At 48.1% G+C, this 27,026-nt stretch overlaps 11 protein-coding genes across 11 annotated transcripts; 7 read left to right on the plus strand and 4 right to left on the minus strand.

Annotated features, from left to right (window-relative positions):
* Positions 1-14: 14 nt before the first annotated feature.
* On the minus strand, positions 15-2,237 carry FSUBG_2673 (transcription activator acu-15; the record flags this gene model as incomplete). Its single annotated transcript, XM_036680471.1, has 2 exons — positions 15-678; positions 727-2,237. 2 exons carry the CDS (start codon positions 2,235-2,237, stop codon positions 15-17), a joined length of 2,175 nt encoding a protein of 724 aa, XP_036541942.1.
* Positions 2,238-2,590: 353 nt separating this feature from the next.
* On the plus strand, positions 2,591-3,316 carry FSUBG_2674 (uncharacterized protein; the record flags this gene model as incomplete). Its single annotated transcript, XM_036680472.1, has 3 exons — positions 2,591-2,617; positions 2,679-2,728; positions 2,839-3,316. 3 exons carry the CDS (start codon positions 2,591-2,593, stop codon positions 3,314-3,316), a joined length of 555 nt encoding a protein of 184 aa, XP_036541943.1.
* Positions 3,317-5,540: 2,224 nt separating this feature from the next.
* FSUBG_2675 (uncharacterized protein) lies at positions 5,541-6,788 on the plus strand (the record flags this gene model as incomplete). The annotated part of the gene is made up of 1 exon (XM_036680473.1): positions 5,541-6,788. The coding sequence occupies one exon, from the start codon at positions 5,541-5,543 to the stop codon at positions 6,786-6,788; it is 1,248 nt and encodes a 415-aa protein (XP_036541944.1).
* A 1,087-nt stretch (positions 6,789-7,875) lies between these two features.
* Positions 7,876-9,049, minus strand: FSUBG_2676 (Oxidoreductase; the record flags this gene model as incomplete). The annotated part of the gene is made up of 2 exons (XM_036680474.1): positions 7,876-8,329; positions 8,382-9,049. The coding sequence occupies 2 exons, from the start codon at positions 9,047-9,049 to the stop codon at positions 7,876-7,878; spliced, it is 1,122 nt and encodes a 373-aa protein (XP_036541945.1).
* A 787-nt stretch (positions 9,050-9,836) lies between these two features.
* Positions 9,837-11,358, plus strand: FSUBG_2677 (lactose permease; the record flags this gene model as incomplete). Its single annotated transcript, XM_036680475.1, has 3 exons — positions 9,837-10,190; positions 10,249-10,394; positions 10,449-11,358. 3 exons carry the CDS (start codon positions 9,837-9,839, stop codon positions 11,356-11,358), a joined length of 1,410 nt encoding a protein of 469 aa, XP_036541946.1.
* A 759-nt stretch (positions 11,359-12,117) lies between these two features.
* FSUBG_2678 (dimeric dihydrodiol dehydrogenase) lies at positions 12,118-12,429 on the plus strand (the record flags this gene model as incomplete). Its single annotated transcript, XM_036680476.1, has 1 exon — positions 12,118-12,429. The coding sequence occupies one exon, from the start codon at positions 12,118-12,120 to the stop codon at positions 12,427-12,429; it is 312 nt and encodes a 103-aa protein (XP_036541947.1).
* Positions 12,430-12,452: 23 nt separating this feature from the next.
* On the plus strand, positions 12,453-18,004 carry FSUBG_2679 (heterokaryon incompatibility protein; the record flags this gene model as incomplete). Its single annotated transcript, XM_036680477.1, has 9 exons — positions 12,453-12,968; positions 13,322-13,665; positions 13,715-14,241; positions 14,327-14,684; positions 14,740-15,045; positions 15,092-15,354; positions 15,737-17,310; positions 17,362-17,524; positions 17,565-18,004. 9 exons carry the CDS (start codon positions 12,453-12,455, stop codon positions 18,002-18,004), a joined length of 4,491 nt encoding a protein of 1,496 aa, XP_036541948.1.
* Positions 18,005-18,039: 35 nt separating this feature from the next.
* FSUBG_2680 (1-pyrroline-5-carboxylate dehydrogenase) lies at positions 18,040-19,862 on the minus strand (the record flags this gene model as incomplete). The annotated part of the gene is made up of 3 exons (XM_036680479.1): positions 18,040-19,521; positions 19,571-19,678; positions 19,728-19,862. The coding sequence occupies 3 exons, from the start codon at positions 19,860-19,862 to the stop codon at positions 18,040-18,042; spliced, it is 1,725 nt and encodes a 574-aa protein (XP_036541949.1).
* A 778-nt stretch (positions 19,863-20,640) lies between these two features.
* FSUBG_2681 (aspartate aminotransferase cytoplasmic) lies at positions 20,641-21,870 on the plus strand (the record flags this gene model as incomplete). The annotated part of the gene is made up of 2 exons (XM_036680480.1): positions 20,641-21,011; positions 21,060-21,870. 2 exons carry the CDS (start codon positions 20,641-20,643, stop codon positions 21,868-21,870), a joined length of 1,182 nt encoding a protein of 393 aa, XP_036541950.1.
* A 120-nt stretch (positions 21,871-21,990) lies between these two features.
* Positions 21,991-22,881, minus strand: FSUBG_2682 (uncharacterized protein; the record flags this gene model as incomplete). Its single annotated transcript, XM_036680481.1, has 1 exon — positions 21,991-22,881. One exon carries the CDS (start codon positions 22,879-22,881, stop codon positions 21,991-21,993), a length of 891 nt encoding a protein of 296 aa, XP_036541951.1.
* A 513-nt stretch (positions 22,882-23,394) lies between these two features.
* On the plus strand, positions 23,395-26,059 carry FSUBG_2683 (heterokaryon incompatibility het-6; the record flags this gene model as incomplete). The annotated part of the gene is made up of 8 exons (XM_036680482.1): positions 23,395-23,447; positions 23,679-23,830; positions 23,881-24,033; positions 24,082-24,897; positions 24,954-25,129; positions 25,185-25,374; positions 25,427-25,859; positions 25,972-26,059. The coding sequence occupies 8 exons, from the start codon at positions 23,395-23,397 to the stop codon at positions 26,057-26,059; spliced, it is 2,061 nt and encodes a 686-aa protein (XP_036541952.1).
* Between the last annotated feature and the right edge of the window lie 967 nt (positions 26,060-27,026).

The raw sequence follows: 27,026 nt of genomic DNA on the forward strand, positions 1-27,026 counted from the left end.
TAATATTAGTGACACTATCGTAAATAATTCCAAGTTGGATCGACAGAAGCGTCAAACTCCGCATTTACAAGAAAGGGATTGTCGATGGCGCTGAATGAACTCGCAAAGAGCTGATCATACCACATCATTGATTCATGGCCTTCTAGCGGAATGTTATCCAAATTCATACCGGGTGGCCCTTCTGGATTCAGTGACGTGTTTGATGTAGATAGAAAGTCATTCGAATATGGTGCTTGAGGATTCTGGGATTGGGAGTAGGGTATGTCTTGGGATAGGATACCCGTAGAATGATACATCGTCCGTGGCCGTTTATTCTGTTGCGGTCTGAATGGTTGAGTGGAAGACAGTCCTTGGAATGCTTGGGTATTGGAAGAGGTGTTTTGAGGCATAGAGTTTGGGCTGTCTCTTGTCTCAGTGCCTTGAGACTGAGCATGTTGTGTTCGTGGAAGTCTTGTGGGCGTGGTGTTCTCACCACTCCGTACTTGACTTCCGACGCTAGGGGAGAAACTGCGTGTTGTGATGATGGCATCTACCGGAGATTCAATCATCGTGGGCCGCTCTTGTGAAAGCTCTTGTACCGTGGAGGTGAGTTCATCTATGGCCCCAAGACAGTATTCTGGCCACGAGGTATCTCGTGCAGCCAGATGACCAAGGATGTCTTTCGCCGCAGCAACGTGTCTAAGGAATTGTCAGTAAGCGTCGACACGAGGGAATGGAAGTTCAAACCTCAATGCACTACCTAGATGAACCTGCTTTTCAAAGGCAGCATGAATAAGAACAAATGCACTGATCCATACAGACCACGTGAAGGATGGCCACAGCAAGGGTGTTTGAGACTTTGCACTAGTTGAGTCTGCAGATAACTGGTTGCGGTTTCGATGTTTTTTGAGGATTATCAAGATAGACTTGGCAGCTGATATGCATGCCTGAAAGGCGGATGAGTATGATGAAGAAGGATGTTCGGAGGCAAGGCCAGGCCGGTTTAAGCATATTGCCGATTCGTGTTTCAGCACCAAAAGCATAACCTTGTGATGTTCAGATATTGCTGGAGTAGTTGAGCTTGCATCAGCCAGATCGTCTTCTTCTACTGCGTCCTGAATTTCATTAAACCATTTTGACAGCTCAGCTTGGACGAACGCTGCTCGATCTGCGGTATCCTGCCGTTGAAGCATAGACTTGTTCCTGAGCTCAAGAATAAGTCCACGTATCCGAGCATGCTTAGCCACAAACGTAAGGAGCTGCAGTCTTTCCGGATTTTCTTCCCTGTTCGTTATCGTATGGCGCTCTTCGCCGGGATAGCAGACATCCAGGTCGTCATCTCGTATATCGAGAGGTAGTCCGAGAGACTGGCAGAGAAGCCTCTCTAGGATATATATACACCAGAAGACCCTGCGCCGAAGGGAAACCTCCTTGTCTGTGAAGAAGGGATATCGCGCTGGACATCGATGAAGGCCCATGTGAAACGCCGTTCTGACGATGAGTCCACCTAATCTCGATGCGGCGTTGAGACAAAGCATAGAAGTCAGGAACAGCTGGATAGCCAAAGCTGCCTGAGTTGAGCGGATTGACGCAGGCTGGCTCAAAGCGAACTGTGAGCTCGCCAACGCATCGTCGACACTCTTGAAGAGATATACTTTTGGAACCGGCTTTTTGAAAGGAGTGGACTGTCGACTATCCGCCAGTGATATAGAAAGAACAGACTTCAAGATGACCGTATCGATTGGGTCAATCAATAGCGGTCCATTCTTAGCAGCCTCTTCAAACAAGCCTAGAACATGAGGACCGTGGAGGAATGGGAGAACAGGATGCCATGCCTCGAAATAAGTCTTGGACCACTCGACAAAGTCTTCAAAGGTCTCTACTTCGGCCATGGTACTTCCACAGACTTCATCATCTTTCCAAAGAAACTGCTCTCGATTTCTTCTTATCGAGGCATCTTGACGAAGTTGGTCGTCCTCACCGGGAATAAGCGTGTTTATCGTTGAAGACCCAGGTTCTGTGGTTCTTGATGCAGATCTTTTGGCGAGACGAAGGTGAACAGCACGAATATAGTGTATTCCACTACCGCTTCCAACAAATCGAGCGGCATCGTGTTCACCTGTATCACGCATCAATCCATATTCGCGTCCAGGTTGTGAAGTCGAGTGTTTCCGTTTCTGGCCTTGAGGTTCTGAGTGACCCAGAGTTGAGTGAGATGCTGTCTCGATATTGTCATACGGTGAGTGATGAGATGACATCTTGACATCACATCCCAAGCATCAGACTCAGACTGTGGAACTTGGATGAATTGACGATGCTGGGGACTGCCAAGCTTGAAGGAGTAAGCTGAAGCTGCAAAAGTGCTAGTGTCGCGCCCGGACAAAGAAAAGGCCGAGGCGGGGTTGAACAAGTCATTCTGCCTGTGGAGCGACGTTTCGACTCTGGGGAAGAATCCCGATCGATTTACAGACCCTGCACGAGGATTGGTCCTTGTGAAAGTGAATTGTTTACATGGCGAATGATGAGACGGCGGTTGAGCAAGAGGCTGAGAGGCAGTTGAACCCGATAGCGTGCAGTCATTGTCGGCAGCGGAAGCGCAAGGTGAGATCTCATGCCCCAGTCACCATTCTGGGGAAAAGTGAGTGCTTTTTGCTAAATTGAGTCCTCGCTAGTGTGATAGGCAGTTGTACGTGTTTCAGGTCCCCAGGGGAGAGATCCTCGTGCTGATGGCTCTTGTGAAGGCCGCATTGTCTGCAGTGCACGAATGATCCTACAAATTGCCATTATCCAGAACAAAACAAGAGGTACCACTACCATGCTTACTCATATTGACCACTATAAATACTGAAGAAATATTAGAGGCCTCCCAATTGGGTTCATCACAAGATTAGAAGCTCGTCTTGCTGAGACAGAAGAAGCTCTCTTTCGGCTCGTGCACTCTATCGATGAACCCAACAACAATCACATCTCACTCAAGTCTTCATCACAAAGGAAAGACGACCGTATAAGAGAATGGGATAGTCTCCCTCTTCGAAATGTGGATGAAATAAGAGCGTGGTATCGAAGTAGATCAGAGCAGACTCACGCGCCAACCCAGCACGACGATCTGATGGAGGAAGACCAGAGTACACGACCACTTCATGCCACACCACCCGAGCCAGAGCCTGTGGACTTTCCAGATGATGCTGGAGATGAACAGGCGGAAACAATCACGTTGCAGGATGCTGCTGATGATGATGATGATGTTATGCCGAGGAATGATATTCAGATTCAGAAGGAGTCTGGTGGAAGCAAGGCTAAGGAGATGGAGCAGAAGCATCCAAATATGTACTTTTAGAGCATATATTACTTGATACCACGTCATTGCTGACATTAAAAGACCTAGAGAGACCCCGGAATTATAAGTGATCTTCGTATTGTGTCTTTTCAGGCTCTGAAAATCCGTTCTGTAACTCAAAAGCCATTCATTATCATCACTCTGCCTCTTCCTATGGTTTTGCCATAATAATCAAACCTTTTTCTTTATTTTTCTTTATATAATTGTCAAACAAATATCTCAAGCTATTTCGGTCGAAGGATTGCTTGTGGGGAGGCAACTTCAACCGTGATCACGTCAGATGACAGGTTGTCAGGATGATGCCTGTCTCAAACCTCTCTTGAAGGCGAAGTCCCAGTTATGTAAAAGACCTGACTAAGACCATTCAAACATCCGACATCTAAGATTAGTTGGGAGTTAGCAGGAGCTATGGATTGCTAATTTTGTTCGCCTACAGCTCTTAAGGATGCGTTGTTATTCTGGATCAAATCTTGGATTATCAAACTCGTGTCCATGCGAAGGATCAAACAATCTCACCATGTTAAATACTTAGTCTTATACATTAAAAGTGATTTTAGTTACATGAGCAGAGATGTTTACCATAAGAAAATATCTATTGTGATTTTGCAGCTCTAGGATCGTTGGGCATAGATTGATTGTTGAGTACCAGCAACCAGTGCAAATCAACAGATCCCGTGCTTCGAGGCACGTTCGATATTATGCCAACTTGTTAGGCATGTTTAGTCTAAGCGAATATGTCCAATAACCTTCTTGACTGGTGAATTTAGCTGTTAGCCAAAGTGAGACCTGTGGAAACCTCCGGCCATTGGGCGGTTTGATGAAGGTGTCACCATTAGATAATGGCTTCCCTTGGCAAAATGGCGTCCACTAGTAGCCAGGTCGAGTGTTGGGTTGAATGCTAGCACAGCTTTCTGAAGCTAACACTTCTCACAGTATGAAGAGACACGATCCAACAATGGTAGAGTCGGGTCAAGACCGAAGCCAAGGATCGAAGAGCCAGAATTCCGTGTAAATGGAATGTGGCCTTCTGGTGGCCGATTACGTATGACTTCAGCTGCAGTGGACCTGCCATATAGAAGAATCTGACATTGAATTACGATACGCCTCAAAACATAAGGGACGGGGAAAAACACAGTATGGCAATGTCCGCCGCTGGCAAGCCTGAGCTGTAAACTATCCTTCAATCCAGCTGATGCACCATCATCTCAGCTCCAATGACCATCCTCGAGGAATAAGCCATGGCGTAGTGCGAGTGCTTTTGACTGACCGCTTATTGCCATGCTAGGGCTTAGTACGTGACACCAAAAACTCTGCCTGTCTGTAGTAAGCTGATATTTTCCGTTGCACAAGCACCATAACAGTATGTATGACCGACAGCCCGATGGATGCTCGGCGTAAGCTGTCCTTGCAAGGTAACAGAGCTCCATCTGAGCTGCTGCGCCATGGCCCCCGAAGAACCTTAGACCCGGCAAATGAGCTGAACCGAGGAAACATTGTCGAGCTTAGTGACAATAAGCTTGAATCTTAATCCACTGAGGCTTTCCATTCTAAATGCCGAAGACCCGAACAGCTCTCCCTCGAAAACAAGTAAATCGTGAGCTACAAGCTACTAGAACTACTGCTCCAATGGTTGCCCATCTCGACCATCCACCAAACCATGGGAATGTTGGCAATAGCTTCGACAGCTCGAGCCAAATGCCACTAAAAGCGACACAGGGCTGTAAAGACCAGTCCAGACCATCTAGACGGCGCAGTTACCCTCTGCTGCGGAGAAAGACTTAGCTCTCACTTTTCCTAATTTGCACCGAGTCCTTAAGCTTAAAATAGGGCTAATGTGATCTTGGGGCTGAGGGGCTGAGCCCGATCTGACGGCTTATTCTGGTGAGGGCTGTGAGACGTCACAGCCTCCTCCGCTGAGAGTCGGAGACTAAGCTGAGCACGCTTGCAGACACTTACTGCATTGAGACAGCTTCACTTGTACGCAAATCTTGTATAAGAAAGCAACGAATTCTCGTCAAAATGGATTTCTTTCTTTCTTCTCATCATCACATCACAAAACATCAAACCAAACAACAACTTTTTTTCCTTTTTCTCTTTTTCCTTATTTTCCTTTGTCAGGTCTTATTTCCTTACAAACCTTCGCTTCTTCTCAGTCGTCTGTCACAGTTTCTTCGTCACTTTTCCAAACAAACTTGTTTTAACTTTTCGACAATCTCATAACATTATGCATTCTACAATCTTTGCTCTTGTTGCCGTTGCTGGCTATGTCTCTGCTGGACCTACCGCCCGCTCTCAAACCGAGTGTTCAGGCGTTGGACAGTTCTACACTTGTGCGAACAATGGTTTCCGCGGTTATTGCTCCGTTGATCCTTGTACCATAAAGTGGTGCACTGATTTCGTCGAGGGTACTTGCGATCCTGTCTTTATCACCAAGCCTGTTGAACCTACCGAGACTGAGGAGGTAGAGCACTGGGAGCCTGAGACTACTCCCGCTTCTCTTCCCGAGGCTCAATGTGCTCCTGGCACTGGCTTCTTCCAGGTCTGCTCCAATGGCTTCAAGGGATGCTGCAAGTCCGACGCCTGTGCTGGCAAGGACGCTGTCTGCCCTGATGACAAGAAGGTCAAGCGCGCTGATGATCCAACTGTCTGCGCTCCCGGTACCGGTTTCTTCCAGTCTTGTTCCAACGGCTTCAGAGGCTGCTGCAAGTCTGATGCTTGTACCGGTACCGCTGGGGTCTGCCCCGACAACAAGCCCGAGGCCCCCAAGCCCAAGCCTGAGACTACCACCGAGACTGCTCCTGCTTCTCTCCCTGATGGACAGTGTGCTCCTGGTACCGGCTTCTTCCAAGTCTGCTCTAATGGCTTCCGTGGCTGCTGCAAATCTGATGCTTGCACTGGCAACGCTGGTGTCTGCCCCGATAACACCAAGCGATCTGACGATCCTACCGTCTGCCCTCCCGGAACCGGCTTCTTCCAGTCTTGCTCCAACGGTTTCCGTGGATGCTGCAAGTCTGATGCCTGCTCTCAATCTCAGCCCATCTGCCCTGACACCATCGCAAAGCGTTCTGACGATCCCACTGTCTGCGCCCCCGGCACAGGATTCTTCCAGTCCTGCTCAAACGGCTTCCGAGGCTGCTGCAAGTCCGACGCCTGCTCCGGCTCCGCTCCCATCTGCCCCGACACCGTCGCCAAGCGCTCCGATGACCCTACCGTCTGCCCTCCCGGAACCGGCTTCTTCCAATCCTGCTCCAACGGCTTCCGCGGCTGCTGCAAGGGCGATGCCTGCGGTAACACCTGGTGCCCCGACTACAAGACCGGCACCTACGAGCCCGCCCAGACATTCAAGGTCAAGGCTCGCTCTGATGGTACTTGCCGCCCTGGCACCGGTTTCTTCCAGGTCTGCGCCAATGGCTTCAAGGGATGCTGCAAGAAGGACGCTTGCTCTCAGAAGAAGCCCATCTGCCCCAAGTAAGAGGCATTTATTTTCACATTCTCCAGTAACAATTTTACATTGGCATAGCGTTGCATAGAGCATTACTAGCGTGCATAGATAGATATGGTGTTTGCCGATTTTTGTTTGGAACAGTCCTTTATGAGTTATTATGGCATTGATTGAGCTACTATTCTTGGTTTATACTTATTTAGAGCATTGATTTTGTCGGAAACGATTAAAATCTAACTAATACACTCCTTTAAAAACTTGATTCTCTGCTAGTTGAAACCGTGAACCATTGTCAATTGATAAGAAGAGGGCCTCGCCTGGGCGACTGTAGAGGTTGTCTGAACGATTACGAAGCCAGTTGGGTATCCTCATTTTATGACAGACACTGCATCTGTAATCGAAGATAGCCTCCTATCTGGCCTGTTGCTGAGAAAGTTGTTCCACCGTGACATTCTGATGACTCCCGTTGCAGCCGCCACAACTAGGAGAACAACACAGCAAAGACAGCGCGTCCCTTCCCAGAAGTGAACTTCGTAAATGAGTTCCCATAAAAATAAAGGAAAGGTCACAGATAAAAGCAATATTTGGTGAACCAAAGCTCCTTTAGTGGCTGATCTGAGTCGATCGACGCTGATTATCCACCCGCGAAAGAACCATGGCAAGACAAAGAAGACCAGAGAGAGAAGTACCACAACAGCTCGGAGGATCTGGCTATCAGCTTCCCAAAGGCGTTGAGCATATGTAATCCATAGCGCAGATTCCAGGTGCAACCAGAGAAAGGTTGGCGGTGTAAAATTGTCAAAGGCTCTGAGAGGTCGTTTGGTTCGAGGGTCATCGTGTCTGGAGCCGGGAAGCTCGCAATCCAAGGTCACAAAGTCCGATAGGGGAGATAATATAGGTATTGCTTGCATGACCTTAAGCACGACAATAACGTTGACGTTGTGGTGATTTTGTTGAGTTGCGCGGGGTTGAGTCTTGGCTGTAAAAATCTGTCTGAGTTCATAACCCTATGACGAATGTATAGCTTGGCAGCCGAGAACAGTCTTTATTCAAGTCCATTAGTAAACCTACTGCATAAAATAGTAACTTATTCTTAAAGCGCAGTCTAAAACCCCGTCTAAGACTTAAACCTATCAGCTCCAGCCTTCAAGATCATCTCGAACAGCTCAACATCTTTCCTAGCATCCACCGCACTTGTCTTGGGCACTTTCCCTCCAACAACGCAATCATAAAGATCTAGCATCTCCAATGTATACGGATCCTCATACGTCTTCCTGATGATCCTCTCTTGGAATCCCCCCTCACCAATTTTCTCTCGAATTGTCATAATCACTGGTAGGCCCTTGATGTAAGGAGAGTCGAAGTTGACTCTTACGATCTTGTTGGCCGAGTACACCTCGATGTGTGCATCGAACTGTGGTATGCCGCTGAGACCTGATTCATACGTGACGGGGAAGTCGTCGTATTGGAATAGTACACTGAAGATGCCGGGGAGGGTCAGTACGGCGCCAGAGACCGATTTGGGCATGCCGAGAATCTCGCGCATTGCTGAAAGATCGTGGGTTCCCAGACTATATTCACAAATTAGCGTTGATGTTGCATGGTGAGGTGAAAGTTACTTACGCTCCTAGAACTCTTAGCATTCTTTGCGATTGGGGTGTACTCGGCACTCCAAACTCCTTGACAAGAGCCTGCTCGAAGATATCAGCTTCTCGACGGCTCCTGTCCTGGCCATCTTCCTCAGTGAAGTCATTGAACTTTTGAGGAAATGTGCCGTTCTGCTCGACAAAGGTAGAGTTAGGTCCGATGATATCCCTCACTCTAGCATACTGAATCTTTTCCATGCCCCCGACCTCTTCCACGGCGTCAATGAAAGCAGTAGCATAGCGGCGCATCGTTCCAACAAACACCTTGCCCTTTGAAACCTTCTCCGCCTCAATTAGTCTGTCTATGTCTCGGAAGCAAGTAGCCGCTGGCTTCTCGATAAGGCAGTACTTGTCGTTCTTGAGAGCTAGTATACCATGATCAACGTGGTATGCGTCGGCGTTAGCGATCAGGACCACGTCGACATCTGGTGAGGAGCAGAGTTCTCCAGGGTTGGTGGTGGTTTTAGGAGAACCGCCCAGGACTTTGTTCATGCAGTGGCCTAGAGCTTGCTGGGAGATATCGCAGAGATAGGTCGTCTGGAACTTGTGGGAGAGGAAGTTGATGTTGGGAATATGGGCGACTTGAGAGATCTCTCCGCAGCCGATGATTCCAACCCGAAGGATGCGATCTGATGTGCTTGACATGGTGATCAGTGAAAGAGGGATTGAACGAATGATTGGTATCACAGGCTGTAACAAAAAAGGGTATAAGTTAAAGCCTAAGTGTGTTGAAGTAAGAGCTATTTATACTTCATCTCCTCTGTCATCAATACGTAGCACTCGGTGGGTTGGAGTATCACTCCCCCAATCTGCATACTCCACATACCGCTACTCCCCGACACCAAAAAAGCATTCAGCTTCGCTACTCCGCGAAAGGATCATGACTCGAGCCCTGGCTTCGCTCCATGCCAAAATGTAACCATGCTTTATCTTCTTCCCCACGGGGTCACCAAGTTTCCTCGGTTACGGGGAACGAAAATCCGGGGTCTAGATTAGGGAGCATCCGAATGCTTTAAAAGGAGCTTATCATCCCCTCTTTTGGACCTCTTCGTTCCCTCAACCCATCAACTTATCAACTTATTGTGGCTCTCTGAAGTTTCAGCCTTACCGTTTTCTTCTTGTGTCCTTCACTCTGCCTTGAGATTATGGGTGTCTTTTCAGGAAAGAAAGAGGCCGAACTGGCTGTTGGATCGGAGCTCTCACGAGTACAACACCCCATCTCCCCCTCCCATTCGTCGCCTCACATACTCACAACTCTCCTACATAGGTCCTACCTCAGAATCCAAGGCCATGGTACATGACTTGACATCTGATCAAGCTCAATCTATGCCTTTTGGTTCCTCTATTCTCTTCCGCCTCTGTCGGTCACGATGGTATATATCCTTTCTCCTCACGTTTCCAATTACAACTCTGACATGGCACAGGATCAATGATGAACGGCCTCCAAACTCTGCCCCAATGGCGTGAGTTCTTTGGTAGTCCAGAGGGCGCGCTTCTCGGCCTCATGAACTCTGTTTATCCCCTCGGCAAAGTCGTCTCGCTCTTCGTGGTAGCCTATATCTGCGATCGCTGGGGACGCAAGCTCCCTATCCTGATTGGCCTGGTTACATGTATTGGCTTTGCCACTCTACAGGGTCTTTCGCAGAACCTACACAGCTTCATCATTGCAAGAGCCTTTCTAGGTTTCTTTACAAGCTTCATCGGCCAGCCTAGCCCTATCATCATTACCGAGCTCGCATACCCGACGCAGCGAGGCAAAATAACTGCCTTGTATAACACCTTTTTCGTAAGTCTGTATCCTATCTTGAATCGGGCTAAATGCTAATTGTATACGTCATGTTTAGTACTTTGGCTCTATTTTCGCGGCTTGGTGTACCTATGGCACCTTCAAGAACCCCACGACTTGGAGCTGGCGAATTCCGTCTCTCCTGCAGGGTGCATTGCCTGTCATCCAACTCATGGGCATTTACTTCTTGCCAGAATCCCCCAGGTAAGAATGCAGCATCCATCTACAAATTTACAGAAGCTGACGTAAGTTACCCAGATGGCTTGTTTCCAAAGGCCGCAAAGAGGAAGCTCGGAAAGTCCTTGCCGAGTTCCACGCAGGCGGCGATCTAGAGTCTCCCCTCGTCGAATTCGAGATGCAAGAAATCGAACTGGCGCTTACTCAGGAAGCCGACGCTATTTCTGCCGTCTCATGGGCTGAGCTATTCCGCACTCCAGCCAACCGCAAGCGCACGCTGATTGCTGCCATCGTCGGTTGGTTTGCTCAATGGAACGGTGTCGGAGTCGTCAGCTACTATCTTGTTCTTGTGCTCAACACGATCGGTATTACCAAGGTCAAGGACCAGACCCTCATCAACGGACTTCTTCAAATCTTCAATTGGCTCGCTTCGACTTTCTTTGGAGCCATGATGGTTGATCGACTGGGGCGCCGGACTTTGTTTCTGCTCTCTACGGGTGGCATGCTTGTCTCTTATATCATCTGGACCGGTCTTACGGCGCATTTCGTCAGCAGCCATGATGAGTCGACAGGCCGTGCGGTGGTGGCGTTCATCTTCATCTTCTATCTATTCTACGATATCGCCTGGACGCCGCTTCTCCAAGCCTACCCCGTCGAAATCTTTCCGTATACTCTCCGAGGCCGTGGCCTTTCCATCACGTATATCTCATCTTTCACTGGTCTTATTGTCGGCAACCAGGTGAACCCGATTGCTATGAAGGCTATTACTTGGAAATATTATATCGTCTTCTGCTGTATTCTTGCAGTTCTTTTCGTTATCATTTGGTTATTGTTCCCTGAAACGAAGGGGCATACGCTTGAGGAGATCCGAGAAGTCTTTGAAGGAAAGTTGGATGACCAGGACAAGTTGGCTAGGGTTGAATCAGCTATTGGAGAGGAGAACACTGGGCAAAAGGGCGGCAATGCGAAGCAGGTTGAGATTGCCAACTAGGCTTTCTCCGGACAGTATTTGGGGCTTAATGCACGGCTATGGGATGTAATTGGAGATTTGGGACATAACTGGAGATTTGAGATGTCGAGAGAAATAAGAAGATGATTTGCAAGTTAAATGTCGGTCCTTTAGCCTACTCCTAGGCGCATCATGTTTCAAACCAGATCATTGATCGATACGTTAATTATTGCTTGGTCAATCCATCTGTCGCTTTGATATCTTCATGTCTAAATAGCGGCACAAGAGATCGTGCCAAGCCCTCGGAACTATGATCATTCAAAGAGATGTCGAATATCCGTGGCTGGTCTCAACTTGTCCGGATTAAGCTTATTGACCGGACCATGACAAGGACCAGGACCAGGGGATTTCCCGTTATTATGCCGGAGTGGATGAGGTTGTAGTCGGGGAGTAGCGGAGTTACGCTAGACAGCGGAGAAGTTACTCCATCTCGGACATCATTTAGCCGAAGTTGATGGATGATGTGAATCTCGATGCCTTCGTTTATTACCCTTCAACCTCCGTCCTTCCCACTTCTAATAGTCTTTTTCTTTCATGCATCTTTTTTCATCTCTTCCATAACATTCATCACTATGTCTCAGTCAAAGCCAACTCTGCGATGGGGCATCATCGGCACTGGCCTGATCTCATCATGGTTTATCCAGGATCTCCTCATCGAGCGAGAATGCTCAAGCAACACATCATATTCAAGCCATTGGATCATCTTCCGTTGAAAAGGGGACAAAGTTTGTTGAGACACATATGCCAGAACAGACTGACCTTCCATCCATTTATGGAAGCTATAATCAGGCTTACCAAGACCCCAATGTTGATATCATCTACATCGGAACTCCCCATGGCTTCCACAAGAAGAACTGTCTCGATGCTATTTCGCACGGGAAACACGTGCTATGCGAGAAGGCTTTTACTCTCAATGCTAGAGAGGCAAGAGAGGTTCTGGATGCAGCCAAGAAGAAGGGCGTGTTTATCATGGAGGCAATGTGGACTCGCTTCTTTCCTCTGGTTAAATCTCTCCAGAAGATCATCCATGAGACAAGGCTGTTGGCGATGTAGTTCGTGTATTTGCAGACTTTGCCATGAACCAGAACATTGAATCAAAGGGTCCCGAGTCACGACTGAAAGACCTATCTCTTGGTGCTGGCAGTCTGTTAGATATTGGCATCTACAGCCTGACCTGGGGCCTTGTGACCCTCGATGCAGGTGTAGGCGAAAAGGCCACTGCACCGAAGATCACGGCCGCTCAAACTCTGGTCGATGGTATTGACATTGGCACTTCGATCATCCTCTTATACCCCGATGGAAAGCAGGGTATATTGACCTCCAACTCAAAAGTCAAAACACCAGAGGCTTTCTGCCGTGTCGAAGGTACCAAGGGCCATATCATTGTAGAAGGCTTTGCGGGCTCAGTCCCTGCGAAATTTACTGTTTACAAGGACGGAGGGGCTGAGGGAAAGAAGTATGAGTTTGAGAGAACTGGCAAGGGATTTTACTGGGAGGCTGATGCGGTGGCTCTTGATATTGCTGCTGGCAAGGTCGAGAGTGATACTATGCCGTGGGCTGAGACTATTCGCGTCATGGAGATTATGGACGAGGTTAGAAGACAGGGCGGTGCCAAATTCCCTCAGGACTAGATAAAACAACAATTTATATCCGTAGATAACAATATTAAACAAGGTCGAAGCCTTTACTCAAAATGTTACCCTCCCTTTATTTCTAATAAACTCCCGATTCCCCGAACCCAGAGTTAAAACAGAATTAGAAGAGCTGAGATTTCTCGACAAAATATCACAAAATTGAACACCTAGCCACCCATGATTCAAAAATGCCATAGGCTGAGACCTAAGTGAAGCACTTCTATCGCCTGCAAGATAGTGTAGAGGAATATAGGGTACGATTCCCCGCATTCAAGCAACAGTTCACACTAACACTACTCAATCAGACTTAGTCTCCGCTACTCCACGAGACCAAATCTGCACTAAAGTCTATCACCACAAACTTAAGATCTCCGCTACTCCCCGACATTCCATCTACCTTATGCAAGATCTTTTCACTACCTCACTCCGCAATGATCAGCCAAGGCGGTACCAGCTTCTCGGATCAGCAGGGGCAGGGCAATAAGCGACAACGCACGGCAGCCATGTACCACCGCAAACGCGCCGTGACAGCTTGCCAATCGTGTCGATTGAGGAACACCAAGTGTGACAATGTTCGACCAGTCTGTGGATTCTGCTCGAGGAGCGGTGCTCAGTGTGTCTATCCTGGCTCTGGCCCTGACAGCGATTACTCAAGGTTAGTAGTAGATTCATGACTGTTGTGCTCTGACTGATGTACTGGATAGCTACGATCCTGCCAGTTTGACCATTCTGGATCGGCTCAATCATGTCGTTTCTCTTCTTGAGTCTCGACCTTTAGCAGTACTTGTAAATGAGACAGGGTCTTACGATTCACCGCATGAAGCATCTGATATACCTAGAAGGCCTGCTAGTATCACCCAGCCATTGCGTGTTGCTCCAATACACGCATCCAGAGACTTGACGACTCTTGTCCCTGAAGATGACGTACTGCAGGTCCTCGAACGCCCTGACTTTCCTTCAGAATCTAATAACTGTGAGAGTAGTATGCGGTGGCCTATATTTCGAGACCTGGTGCCTGAAGTCAACTCTTTTGTGCTAGAGCTAAATGAAGACGTAGAAGCAGGGCCCAGCGATGCCCGCGTCTCAGGTGGAAGAGGCGTCCAGGAGGAGGAATTTATTCCTCTTTCAAAACGATTTCTGGCATATGTACACGTCAAAAACCCGATCCTGGATGTCAAGGATTATAAGAACAAGGTCAGAGAAGCAGCTGAGAATGGACCAAGATGGGATGGTGCGTCCTGTTTGGTAGTAAGCATTCACCCTATTAGCCTCATTGAAGGATACTAATTATCTTAAGTTGATATCTTGCGCCATAGCATGCTTGTCGGTGCCCTTTCACACCGAGGCAGATGTTGACGGCTCTCCTGCCTCGACGCGCTCATCGCCAACCACTGTTATAGACCCGGAAACCGCTGCATCATACTATCTTGCCGCAAAGAAACGACTTGGACTGCTTCAGCCATCACTCTTATATATACAGTGCCTATTTCTCTGTGGTATATATGAGATGTACTGCCTTCACCCACTGCAAGCTTGGTTCCACTTCAATCGAGCCTGCGTCGATTTACGAAATATCCTCTGGGCCCGCAGTCAGAAAAAGTCGGACCAGGCAACCACGCAAGAAATTCGCCGACTTGAACAAAGACTGTATTGGTCTTGTGTCAAAACGGAATAGTAAGTGAAGCCAGCCTTTCTCTTTAATTGACCTAGATTCACAAGTTCGCTACAGTGAATTGCGGTACGAGATACCGTTACCACCAAGTGGCATTACGCAGTGCGACTATCCAGACATGTTTCCATCACCACCAACAGAACTGACCTCTCCATCGGCCTATGATCGGGGTGACACTTTCGATGACGATATTGTTTCCGAAGAAGAGAAGAGTTGGTTCTATTACTTGGCAGAGATTTCTTATCGAAGGATGATGAACCGAGCCATGGCTGTAATGGCCCGGAGCGGAGAGCAAGGTTGGAGTAATAACATCTCTGAAGCCATGGAGCATTGCAAAGAGTTCAACGAACAAATAGATCTTTGGTAGGTCATTCGTTTAAGAACAGGAAATCTCGCTAACATGTGCTAGGTATTCTTACATTCTACCTCAAATCGACCCCAAGAACGCAGTCCACGCCAACAACGAGCTAGCACAATTCTTGAAGAACCGTGAACTATCCTGTCGAGAATGGATACACCGCCCCTTGCTCTTCTACGTACTTCACACGTCTCCAGAAGATGAACACTACGGTCGAGCTATCCCACTGGCGCAGAGATGTCTCGAGCTGTGCGTAGAGCATCTCTTCCGAACTTATGGACATAACCGACATCACGGAACGTGGTATATTGCACGTTCCTGCGTGACCAAAGCTTTGATCCTGCTGGCTGTGGCTAAAAGTGGTCGAATATCGCCCCCTTCAGGCTGGAAAGAGGCATTAGAAATTGCGAGATGGACAGTAAATAGGTGGTCAGGCGAAGCTCGAGACCTTGAATGGGCCCAGAGAATGTTGGAAGGTCTTGTGGGAAAGGTCGAAAAGCATGTTTAAAAGTGTATAAAACACGATGGTCAAGCGGGGACTACCTGTGGACAGCCGTATCTCTGATTGGTGGTATAACCGCTCATCTTTCAGCCGCAACCAACTTAGGCTTATTTTCTCACTTCTATAGTACCACTCTCTCTTCATCCGCTTTAACAAAGAAGTTTTGTATCAGAATTATCTCAAATCGAAATTAGAAATGACTGGACCGCAATCTGAGGCTGATCGAGACCAGCCTTACAGATACATGGCACTCGAGTCGCCACTCCATATCAGGTTGATTCATCTACTGCCTGGCGAGCCTGGCGAGCATATTCGACTACGAATCTCACATGAACTTCTGAGGCAGCCGGAGAAGCCTAGCCCGCTGCGCTTATCGCGAAAAGATCTGCAAAGAACGCTTCCTTCAGGATGGGAAGTCTTTGAAACAATCGAAGGTAGATTCATCTTTAAGGGCGAGCCTGACGACGCATCAACTGAGGACAGTGTGAGGAGTGATGGAAGAAGGAGAATCGTCCATACTTGGAATCACCCAGACCAAGACGTAGACCCAGAACTGTACGAGCTTCCGCCTGTAAACCCTGCACAACCCCCCTTCGAAGCTCTATCCTACGTCTGGGGTCAGCAGCGTGACCCTGTGGTCGCTACCATTGAGGGAAAGTTAGGTGGCTGTCTGGGAAATATAAAGCTTGGGGAAAACCTAGCTGCGGCTCTCAGACACCTGAGATACAAGGATAAAGAGCGCGTGCTGTGGGTGGATGCCATCTGCATCAACCAGAACGACGATGTCGAAAGGGCTACCCAAGTCCTTCGGATGTCAAGTATCTACCAGGACTGCAGCCGAGTCATCATCTGGCTTGGCCCCGAAAAGCACGACATAGGGCTGCTTTTCTCTGAATTAGCTCATATTGGGTCCCAGGCTGAGAGTACAATAAACGGGTTTATAATGTCAACCCCGGGTGCAACCAACCCCAGTTTGTTGGACAGAGATGCTCACATCTCCTTTTCCGACGAGGTATGGTCAGCTATGAAAAGGCTCGGAGAACGGTCTTGGTTTCACCGCGTTTGGACTGTTCAAGAGGCTATCATGGCGAATCGCGATTCCATAGTCCAGAGTGGCAACGCTATTATAACATTGCCTTTATTCCGTCGTGCAGCTTTAAACCTTCTGGAAAAAAGCAAGATGCCAGTACCTCGAGAAGCCGTCTACGCCATGTACGGCATGGCGAGAAATCCAATCGGAGCAACACTGGCGCATACTCTAGACGCATATCAAGACCGGATTTGTTCCGACTCCCACGACAAGATATACGCACTACTGGCTATTCTACCGCCGAGATTTGCGTGCGAGATCAAGCCGGATTATGAGCAGCCTGTCTTCGAGCTATACAAGTCCTGCTTTCTGGCGAGTATAAAAACTCTTAGTCGCTGGGAGCTGCGTGGCTGCCCTCGAAACCCCAATGAGGATGATCGGCCCTCTTGGGTACCTGATCTTTCTCAAGCAGATCCATATGTTTGGAAAGTGTCAGAGCACTTCGCCGTTGGATGTTCTGCACTACACTATGAGCACCAAGCGCCCAATTTGCTAAAGGTGGTTGGGTTAAAATTCGACACGGTGAAGTCTGTTTCTGGGAAGACTTTTGGTTCTTGGGATGATGGAGAAACAGCAATTCGCACCGTCAGATCTTGGGAACCTGAATGTTCTCTCGCAGACCCTTATCCTGGTGGAGGCACCTATCTAGATGCATTTGCAGCCACTTTACTTCAACACGTACGAATTGAACGGCGCCCTACCAGAGAATTTACACTTGAACATATTAAGGATAGGTTCGAATTTGAGTTTCTCTCGACAGCCTTAAAACCGTTGTCCAAGCTGAGTCGCGGAGACTTGATTGAATTTGTCATCTGGACACGTTCCACAGGTAGAGCAATGGTCACGACAGAGAGGGGTAGTATTGGTTTAGCCTGTACTTTTGCAAAGCCAGGTACGTGAGAAACCATGATACTCGGGACTCATGCTAATAGCATCAGGTGATGTGATTTGCGTCGTCCTCGGTTGCGACTTTCCCGTACTCCTCCATCCATGTGAGGATAACACCTGGAAGTTTCTGAGTGACTGCTATGTATGGGATCTAGAAGCTACGCAAGGCTTGCTAGGCCCTCTTCCGTCCCCGTGGCAGGCCCAACTATTCTCTGATCCCGGTATAGCACACCGGTCTTACACCCGCTATCATAACCCTGAAACAGGAGAGCTGACAGCAGAAGATCCTAGACTGGAGCCTCTTGTGGAATGGCAGCGCGTTTCACTGGAGGAGCTGGGGCGAGACCTTACAGGTGATGACCCGGAAGTGTATGACTTCTTCCGGAATATGGAAGATGGCAGGATTGTAGACTCTGATCCACGGTTGGAGCCAGAAGCGCTTAAGAGCCGGGGAGTGAACCTGGAAACCTTTACATTGAGCTAGGACTTGGCCAATGTTCTATCATAGCTAACAAAATCTCATTCGTTGGAGGGGTATAGAACTTTCTCCAACGGCACAAACTCTTCCTTTATCGTTCTCGTGCTCACAAACCTCTGCAAATGGGCCATAGTCCCAGTCTTGTCATTAGTACCCGAATCACGAGAGCCGCCAAACGGTTGCTGAGCTACCACTGCACCAGTACACTTTGTGTTGAGATATAGCATGCCAGCAGCGTGCTTCAAAGCGTTCTGAGCATGGCGTAGCACGTAGGGGTCTTTCGCGAAGATGCTACCTGTCAGGGCATATCTCGACGTTGTGTCAAGAAGCTTCAAGGTCTCCTCCCACTCATTATCTGGAAAGACGTAGATGCCGAGGATAGGACCGAAAAGCTCTTGTGTCATGATTTCATGGCGGGGGTTGGTGGTCTGGTAGACTGTTGGGTAGACGTAGTATCCCTTGTCCTTGGAAGCCTTACCACCAACGACAAGTTCCAGGTCCTTATCATTTTTGGCATCTTCGATGATCTTGTTCAGCTTGTCAAACGAGGCCTCGTGAATGACCGGGTTGATGAAGTTCTCGTAGTTCTCGACGTCCCCGACCTTGAGAGCAGATACCTGCTCCTGAAGGTGTTTCTTGAACTCGGGCCACACTGACGCCGCGACGTAGACACGGGAGTTGGCGGAGCACTTCTGTCCTTGGTACTCAAATGCAGCTCTAACAGTGTTGAGCGCAGCACTCTTCACGTCTGCAGTTGGATGAACAATACCCCAGTTTTTGCCACCAGTCTCTCCGACAACACGGGGATACGAGTTGTATATCTCATCCCCAATGCCATTGCCGATCTTCTTCTGCAATCCCTTGAAGACCTTGGTTGAGCCGATGAAGGTTAGAGCGCCGAACTCAGGCCTCTTTAGAACTGCATCAGTGACCTCATTTGGCTCGCCTGGCAAGAACTGGATGACGTCTTTTGGAAGACCGGCTTCAAGAAGGATCTGATATAGAAGCCAACTGGCATGTATGGCCGAGTCAGAAGGCTTCCAAACCACAACATTTCCTAGTAAGGCAGCTGGTCCGACAAGCGTGGCACCAAGAGCAGTGAAGTTGAAGGGTGACACCGCATATACAAATCCCTCTAATGGTCTATACTCCATCTTGTTCCATACACCTGGTGTCTGTACTTTTGGTTGCTGAGCATACAGCTTCCATGCCTCGTCGATATAATGACGGAAGAAGTCTGCTGTCTCGGCTGGGGCATCAATCTCAGCCTGCCAGATATTCTTTCCCATGCCGAGCATGGTTGCAGCGACGATATCAGAGCGATATTTACCAGTCACCAACTCAGCTGCACGTAGGAAAATGGCTGCACGATCTTCAAAGGGCAGAGCTTCCCAAGCAGGCTTAGCCTTGAGAGCAGCGTCTATAGCTGCGTTGACATGCTCAGGCGTGGCGGTTGCGTATTCTGCCACGACTTCTTTGTGGTTTGATGGGTTTTGCTGCTTCAGAATTTGTTTGCTAGTGACCTGGACTGATATGAGTATTATATTATTTCTGGGAGCACGAGTTTCTCACCTCGACGCCGCTGATTTGAATGGGAATCTTGACAGGGAATGAGCTTTTGAGCTTCTTGATGCTTTCTGTGAGTTGGGCTCGTTCTGGAGAGCCCTTGGCATAGTCGAACTAGAGTGCAATGTCAGTAAGAAGAAATTTAATATTCAACGCGACTTACCATTTTCTCATTCTCAAATTTTGGTGGGTTCCACAGACTCAAACGTCGGCTGGCTAACAGAACTTTGGCCTTTTGCTGGTGGAAAGCACCAAGCCGAGCGAGAGGCCGATGCTGAGAGCTAAGAGATCTAAACATGATAGGCTACCGAAGTTACAGCGAGCGACGAGATGTTGTGGTGACGTGCGGTAAGAATCTATATCCATCTCGCAGTCAATCGTTTTATAAGTCCAGATGCACCGAGCAGGCCAAGAGAAGTCGGGATGCTACCCCGACTGCATATCTCGTCCCGACACTCCACTTGACAAGTCAGGTAACACCTGCATATGCGGAAGAATACAGCTCGTAATCGATTCTCCACCTTCTGGAACGATTGGTCAGGGCACTTATCAGTGAGATCTGCATGAGTACAATATCACGTCCTCGTGACCTTTTCCGCATAACGCAACGCATTCTGTGCGGAAGGGCAGTCTGTTGGATCATGCGGGGCTTGTTCTCAAGGTTGCAAGATTGGAATAGTACCATCGGCGACTGGTTCCGGCTTTGTTCATATGCGTCGTAACATAGATTAGTGTTGGATAATGGTGGTGGGTGGGGGAGTGACGGACGGTAACACTAACACTTCTATGGGAATATATGAAAGCTACGGCCATCTTCTGATAAGCTAGGAGCCTTTCATCACCGTCGGGACATCAATTATACTCACTTCAACATGCTTTCCAGAACCGCCATACAAAATAAAAAGTGTCTATTGCCTTTGTCTCGGTTTCACATCCAGCCGCAAATTAGAACATTTACCAATGCAACGCTGAGAACCTCTTTGAAGCCCATTCAGGCACCCCTGGTGGAGGAACCATCACCTCTTTCCAAGATACCCATGGGAGTCTTACTCCGTTCCGTCGCCTTAACAACAGTAATGGCCAACAAGTGGCTACTACGGCCGTCACTTACATTTATGGCGCTTATCACACAGTCCAACGCGGTCATTCTCAACCCCGATAAGAACCCAGTGCTCAGTCGCATTCTTCAGTGGACTATTTATGACCACTTTTGCGCTGGGAACAGCATTCCCGAAGTGTCAAATACTGTCAAGTACATCAAGAACCTTGGCTTCCACGGCATTATTCTTGGGTACTCGAAAGATGTCGTATTGGATCCCAACGTGAAGCTTCCAACAACAGGCATTGAGGACTACCCCGTGGAATGCTACAGGATGATTGATGAGTGGAAGAATGGCAACATTGAGACACTGAAAATGATTGAGGCTGGCGATCTTCTTGCGGTCAAGTAAGTCTAGATTCACTATCGACATAACCACAAACTTATAGAGCCCAGAGTTACTGGCGCCGGGCCTATAGCTGTCGACGCCTTACAAGCAGGTCGCCCTATGAATAGCTATCTCCACAAAGCTCTCAACGATATCTGCAACGAAACTCGAAGGCGCGGATGTCAACTCTGGATAGATGCAGAACAACAAGCCATGCAACCTACCCTCGACGACTGGACCATCACACTCATGCGAGAACACAACCGGGACGGGAATGCTCTGGTTTACAACACTATCCAAGCTTATCTCAAAGGCGCTAGACAAAATGCGAAAAGGCATATCAAACTAGCAGCCCAAGAGGGCTGGACTGTCGGTATCAAGCTAGTTCGTGGCGCATATATCGAGAATGAGATCCGATCTCTAATCCACGATACAAAAGAGGATACGGACAGCTCATATAACGATATTGCAGACATGCTAATTTCTCGAAGAGTGCCCGATGGAGCTGCCAACCTCAACTTTCCAGACGCGGCACTCGTTCTGGCGACGCATAACGCCGAGAGTGCGCAAAAGGCTCTCAGCACACACAGAAAGCGCCTTGAGGCTGGACTTCCCACAGTACCTATGAAGTGTGCTCAGATCATGGGCATGGCCGATGAGTTGAGTTGTAAACTTCTACAGGATTACGAGCAAGCTGTCAAGGAGAACAGAGTCACTGCTGAGACACCAAAGATTTATAAGTGCTTACCTTGGGGCTCGGTGCAGGAGTGTATCAATTATTTGTACCGACGAGCGGTGGAGAATCGTGGTGCTGTTGAGAGGACGCAGCATATGGCGCAGGCGATGAGACAGGAGCTTCGACGTAGGATACTGGGTTGAGGATAGACAGAAATACAAATGGAAATTTGTGGAAATTCACACCAAACCATGATGAAAGCTGAATAAATGTTGATATATATGGGACAAAGCTCTACAGTGAAGTAAACTGGACACGCCTCGCTATGACGCCTTTTCTTTCTCCAGCTTGGTCAACAGTTCACTTTTAGGTTGCTCATCCGCCCATCTTGTTCTCGGAAGCTCGAAAGTCGAAGATATCCGCCCGTACGACATGCCACCCAGTTGACCGATGGGCCGTAGCTTGTCGAGGTCAATGTGACTAAAATCCTCATTAGCAGCATCTTCTTGTACCCAGAACCGCGTCGCCTTGATGAGAACCATTCCATAATTGCTCATTCCAGGCTTATGGCTCTCGAATTCTTTGATATCCACGACCTGTCCTTCAATAGAAAGTACCGATTCTTTAACACGGGATGGTTTGACAGTCGTGGTTGGTGCTTCGGTCAAGCCTGTAATTTCCCATTCCGACACTCCATATGGTGCATCAATTGACGAAGCATTGACTGCCTCTATCATATTCTCCGAAACAGTATTGATAACACACTCCCCAGTATCTTTTAAATTCTGATAAGTATCTTTAGCCGACCCAAAGCGAGATGAGAAGCTAACAATGAACATGGGCGGGTCATGATCAACGACCTGGAAATAGCTGAAAGGCGCCAAATTCTTGACTTGGCCATCGCTGGAAACAGTGCTGATGAACCCAACAGGTCGAGGGGCAATGCCAGAAATCAAAAGTCGGTAGTTCTGCCCGACGGATCTGTCAGGCGAGTATGGGTCGATCTCTCGGTGGATCTTGTCAGTGGGGGATTGACCAGTGCGGACACCATCTCCATAAGACCAGGATGGGTCTGGGGACTTTGTTATCTCGATAGGTTTGTTGGAGTGATCAAAGTCTGGTCTGTTGGCTATCGTTTCTTTAAAGTTGGTGATTGGTTGCACTGCTGAGAATGCAGGCTTAGCTGCAGCTGCAGCTGACGAGTTCAGTCGCATTGTCGAGGGTGTGTTTGTTATCAGTGTTGATGGTCTAGATTGGAGGGTCAGATACTTTGTGTCCGAACGATATGATCAAAGCCGACATGTCGTTCTTACTGACCTTGATGCAATTGCAGACCGAAACGAAGTCAAAACCCTGGTCATCACGACAGTTCTGAGATCAAAGCATTGACCAATTCTAGGAATAGGGATCTCTTCCAGAAGCACTGAACCCGGCAGTCAACTTACACCAACGCACGCAGATCCCAAGTGGAAAAGTCGGGATTGTTATACCGATATACGACACTAACGATCCCCGCGTGATAAGCTTGCACTATCGGGATCTCATTCCGACCGCTTCACTACGTAGCCGATAACGCAGCTCAATCCTCCAAAGCCGCTGATAAGCTTTTTCCCACGAACGCTACCGTATTAGGCAAAGACCCAAGCCGGAATGACATTCCAGCTAAAAGACTTAAGTCGGAACAGCACCCCGACCTCTCCTCATCAGCCATTGTCAACTGCGCAACGATGCCAGCTACACAGAATGGCCAATTCCGGATTATCAAGAAATGTGCTAAAGCGTGAGTTCTTATCTGGGCCGTTGGAAGCCGATTGCTGATCGTCGTGGTTGTTGGGTAGGTGTAAGCGATGTCGGTCTATGAAGGTCAAGTGTTCGGGGGCGCAGCCTTGTTTGCGATGTGGACGGAAGAACGAGAGATGCATTTATGAGGCGGAGGAGAAGAAGGTATCAGTGCCTGAGAGGTGAGTCTGATTGCTTTCTCGTACGTCGCTGTGACTAATTGTTGGGATAGCTATCTCCGTGCCTTGGAGAGGCGACAAGATGGCCTTCCATCGCCAGGGTCTCTTGGTGATGGAAGTAGACCACGACCGAGACACTCTTCTGTTTCTGATTATGGTATTTCCGGTGTCGTCACGCGGGGCGCATCCATCGTTGCAGATGGAGGTGAGTGACCAGCCAGCAGTCTGTTACCTTGACTAACGTGGTAACGAAAGACCTTACTCTCGGAACACCTCAAGATCATGCCGAGAACGACGAAACAAACGAGGCTGCCTCTCTATCTGCCAACGATGTCCTCGAGCCCGCATTCCGACAAAACCCCCTCGTCGACAATGACTATGTCTTTGGCCAAGCTATGGGGAGATATTGTAAGTTCCCTTCGTCGATCATCGGCATATACTAACAGATCTCCACAGGGTACATGGGTCCCGCATCATCATGGGCCTTCTGCCGAAGAGTTCTAGCCCTAGTAGGCAAGCATCTCCCCGAAACAAATAACGAGCCTCTACCCTGGCACCTCGACGGAGTAGCCTTCCGACTACAGTGGAGACCACTTATGCCAGATGAGCCACCAGATATCTCCAACCTCCCTCCGTCAGACTATGCATATTTCCTCATTCAGACTGCGAGGTTCTATCTTGGTCCTTTGGCGAGTTTGATAGACGAGGTCGAGTTTCTTCAGCACTTTAAAGAGCTTTATCAAGATGCTTCAGCTAAAGCGGCATCGTGTAGGCTGTGGTATGCGCAATATTTACTCATGATAGCGTTCGGCAAAGCTTTTCTTGGCGGGAGGAGTGCTGATGGGAGTCCAGCGGGGTATCAATACGCTGCACGGGCGATGCCACTGATGCCCGAATTGGCAGGCATAGCTCTTGATCCTGTTCTCTCCGCGCAAGCACTCACACTGGCTGCTATCTACTTTCAGTCGATTGACATGCGAGTAGCAGCATACCAACACATCGGACAAGCTCTCCGTATATGTGTTCTGTCAGGATTCCACAGACATATGCCGGAAGAAGCCGTTGGTGCTCAACACTCTAAGCGATGCCACATCATATTCTGGGTAGTCTATATGCTGGATCAAGAGTTTGCTGCACTGATAGGTGCAACAAGTGCGATTCGAGACGAGGATATCACCAATAAGCTACCTTCTCAGGCGGACAGCTCGTTGAGCTCACTCAGTCTGACCCTCCATGTTCAGCTCGCTCGGTTAATAGCCCGATTACTGGGTAGTAAGTGTCATCCTCCCACGAAATCCACCATGAAATCGCGGCTAACATTGTTGAAGCGGTATACGGCGTTGGCAAAGATTACGATGGCACCCTGTTTAGTAACACGCAGTCTATCCTACGCAACTTGGCTGAATTAAATCGCGACCTGAACAACATCATCAACAACCATTTCCGAGACTCCATCAGCAAAGCGTCACGAATTGCAACAAGACTTCTGCTCCAGTATCACCATGTAGGTTTCAGGGCGCAGTGCCGAACTGGAAGCTTTTGGACTGATCTCTTTTCAGTGCGTTGTACTCACAACGAGACCGCAGATAATGTGCGCTTTGCATATGCACATCGAACAGTCAAAGACGCAGCTTATGACCAGTGGCCTATCACTATCTCCCCCGGTTGCATCGCTTATCCAGTCATGCGTTAGCTCAGCGCAGGCAATTTTGAAGACGCTTCGTGCCTTGGCAGATGAGGATCTCATTGGTAAGTACAATCGATGTAAAGAATCAATTCTGAAGCTGATTGATTGTCGCAGAGGCGTTTCTGCCTTTCCAAATAGAGTATGCCTCATCGTCAGCGTTTCTTCTCCATCTCATCCCTATAATCTGCCCATCTCTTCTTTCGGATGATTCATGGCGTGATGATGTTCGTTACGTCTTTGACACTCTGATTGCGAAAGGCAGTCTTATCGCCCCTTTGCGCAAAGTAGAGCTTGAGCAGCTGGAACACAAATTATCTGCTCTGACACCGGCTAGTAATATCGCAACGCCAGAAGTACCCAGCCAGGTAGAAGAGCATGTTAATGTCCAGGAAGAGGAGACCAGGGAACAAGAGCTACAGGAACATGTCTCTGATGAGACAGGATGGGACCTCTTTGCGGCTAATGCCATGGCAGGACTGACGCCGGGAGAGTTGTTGGACCTGGCAGAACAGCTCGATGTAGATAGCTTTCTATACCAGCCCGAGATGTGAGAAGGCTAAGAAGTATTGAAAGAATTAATGGGATATGTTTCCCATTTCCAATTTATCCTCTAACTTACTATAGTTACTTGAGGATAACCTGACGCTATTCTTGTTTAGGCCAAAGACCTTTTCAGGCCATCTGATAGGGTGCAGCGGTTGCAAGCCACAGGCTGACTCCAAGGCTCACAACCACGAGTTCAGCTGAAACCGCTCAACTTGCCAACTTCAAACAACTGAAAGTGGACACAAAGCGACTAAAGTGGCCGGTTTCCGGTCCTAGCCCCTACTTACAGTTCAAGTAGCTCAAAGTCCATCCTGTGGCCATGCCGCAGGTGTCAGCAGAAGCACGGGTCCCTTCCCTGCCGCCCCTCAGGCTGGGCAAAGGCAAAGGCAAAGGTCGCCCATACGACGTCCCTCCACCGCATGCGCCAAATCAGCAATACGCGGTAATTCCAGAGACAAGCTATAACAATAAATTCATGCCATATCCCTACGATTACAATGTCTTACCCCCACTATCTCCACCTACTCCGAAAGCTGCCCTCAGCCCAAGCCCCAAGCTACTCCAAAACCAACAGGCTGCTTCTTCGTTTAGCGAGTTGTCTTATCAGTACAGACCAATTGAGGATGCATCCATTAGATTGGTTAGAATCTTGCCAGAGAGGAAGACGATGATCGAGTGCGAAATTATCCATGTTTCTTTAGAACAACCTCCACCGTACGTGGCTATCTCATCGTGTTAAAAATTATCATATATTAATCTTATAAACTTAATTAGCTTATATTCTCTTAGCTTTTAAAGCTTCCAGTTACTAGCCTAGATATAACTTACCTTAGTAAAATTATTAATACTTTAACTTTTCTAGCCTAAATAACTTAATTAATAGAACTTTTAATAATTTAACCTTTTTACTATAGTATATATATAATTTTTCTTAAAGTTATTTAATAACTTTAATTAATAACTTTTTAATAGCTATACTATATTACTACCTTTATAACCTTTTATAATACTATAATTTATAGTAACTAAGTAATATTCTTTTATAGCCTTTTAGTTATATTTTTATTTTCTTTTTTTATAAGCCTTTTTAGCTTCTTAGCTTTATAGTAAGTAAAGTTCTTAAGGCTACTAGTACTTAGGTAATTAGTAGCTATAGTAAATACTTTAT

This window comes from Fusarium subglutinans, assembly GCF_013396075.1.
Source record: "Fusarium subglutinans strain NRRL 66333 chromosome Unknown NRRL66333_c0000023, whole genome shotgun sequence".
Taxonomy (NCBI): Eukaryota; Fungi; Ascomycota; class Sordariomycetes; order Hypocreales; family Nectriaceae; genus Fusarium; species Fusarium subglutinans.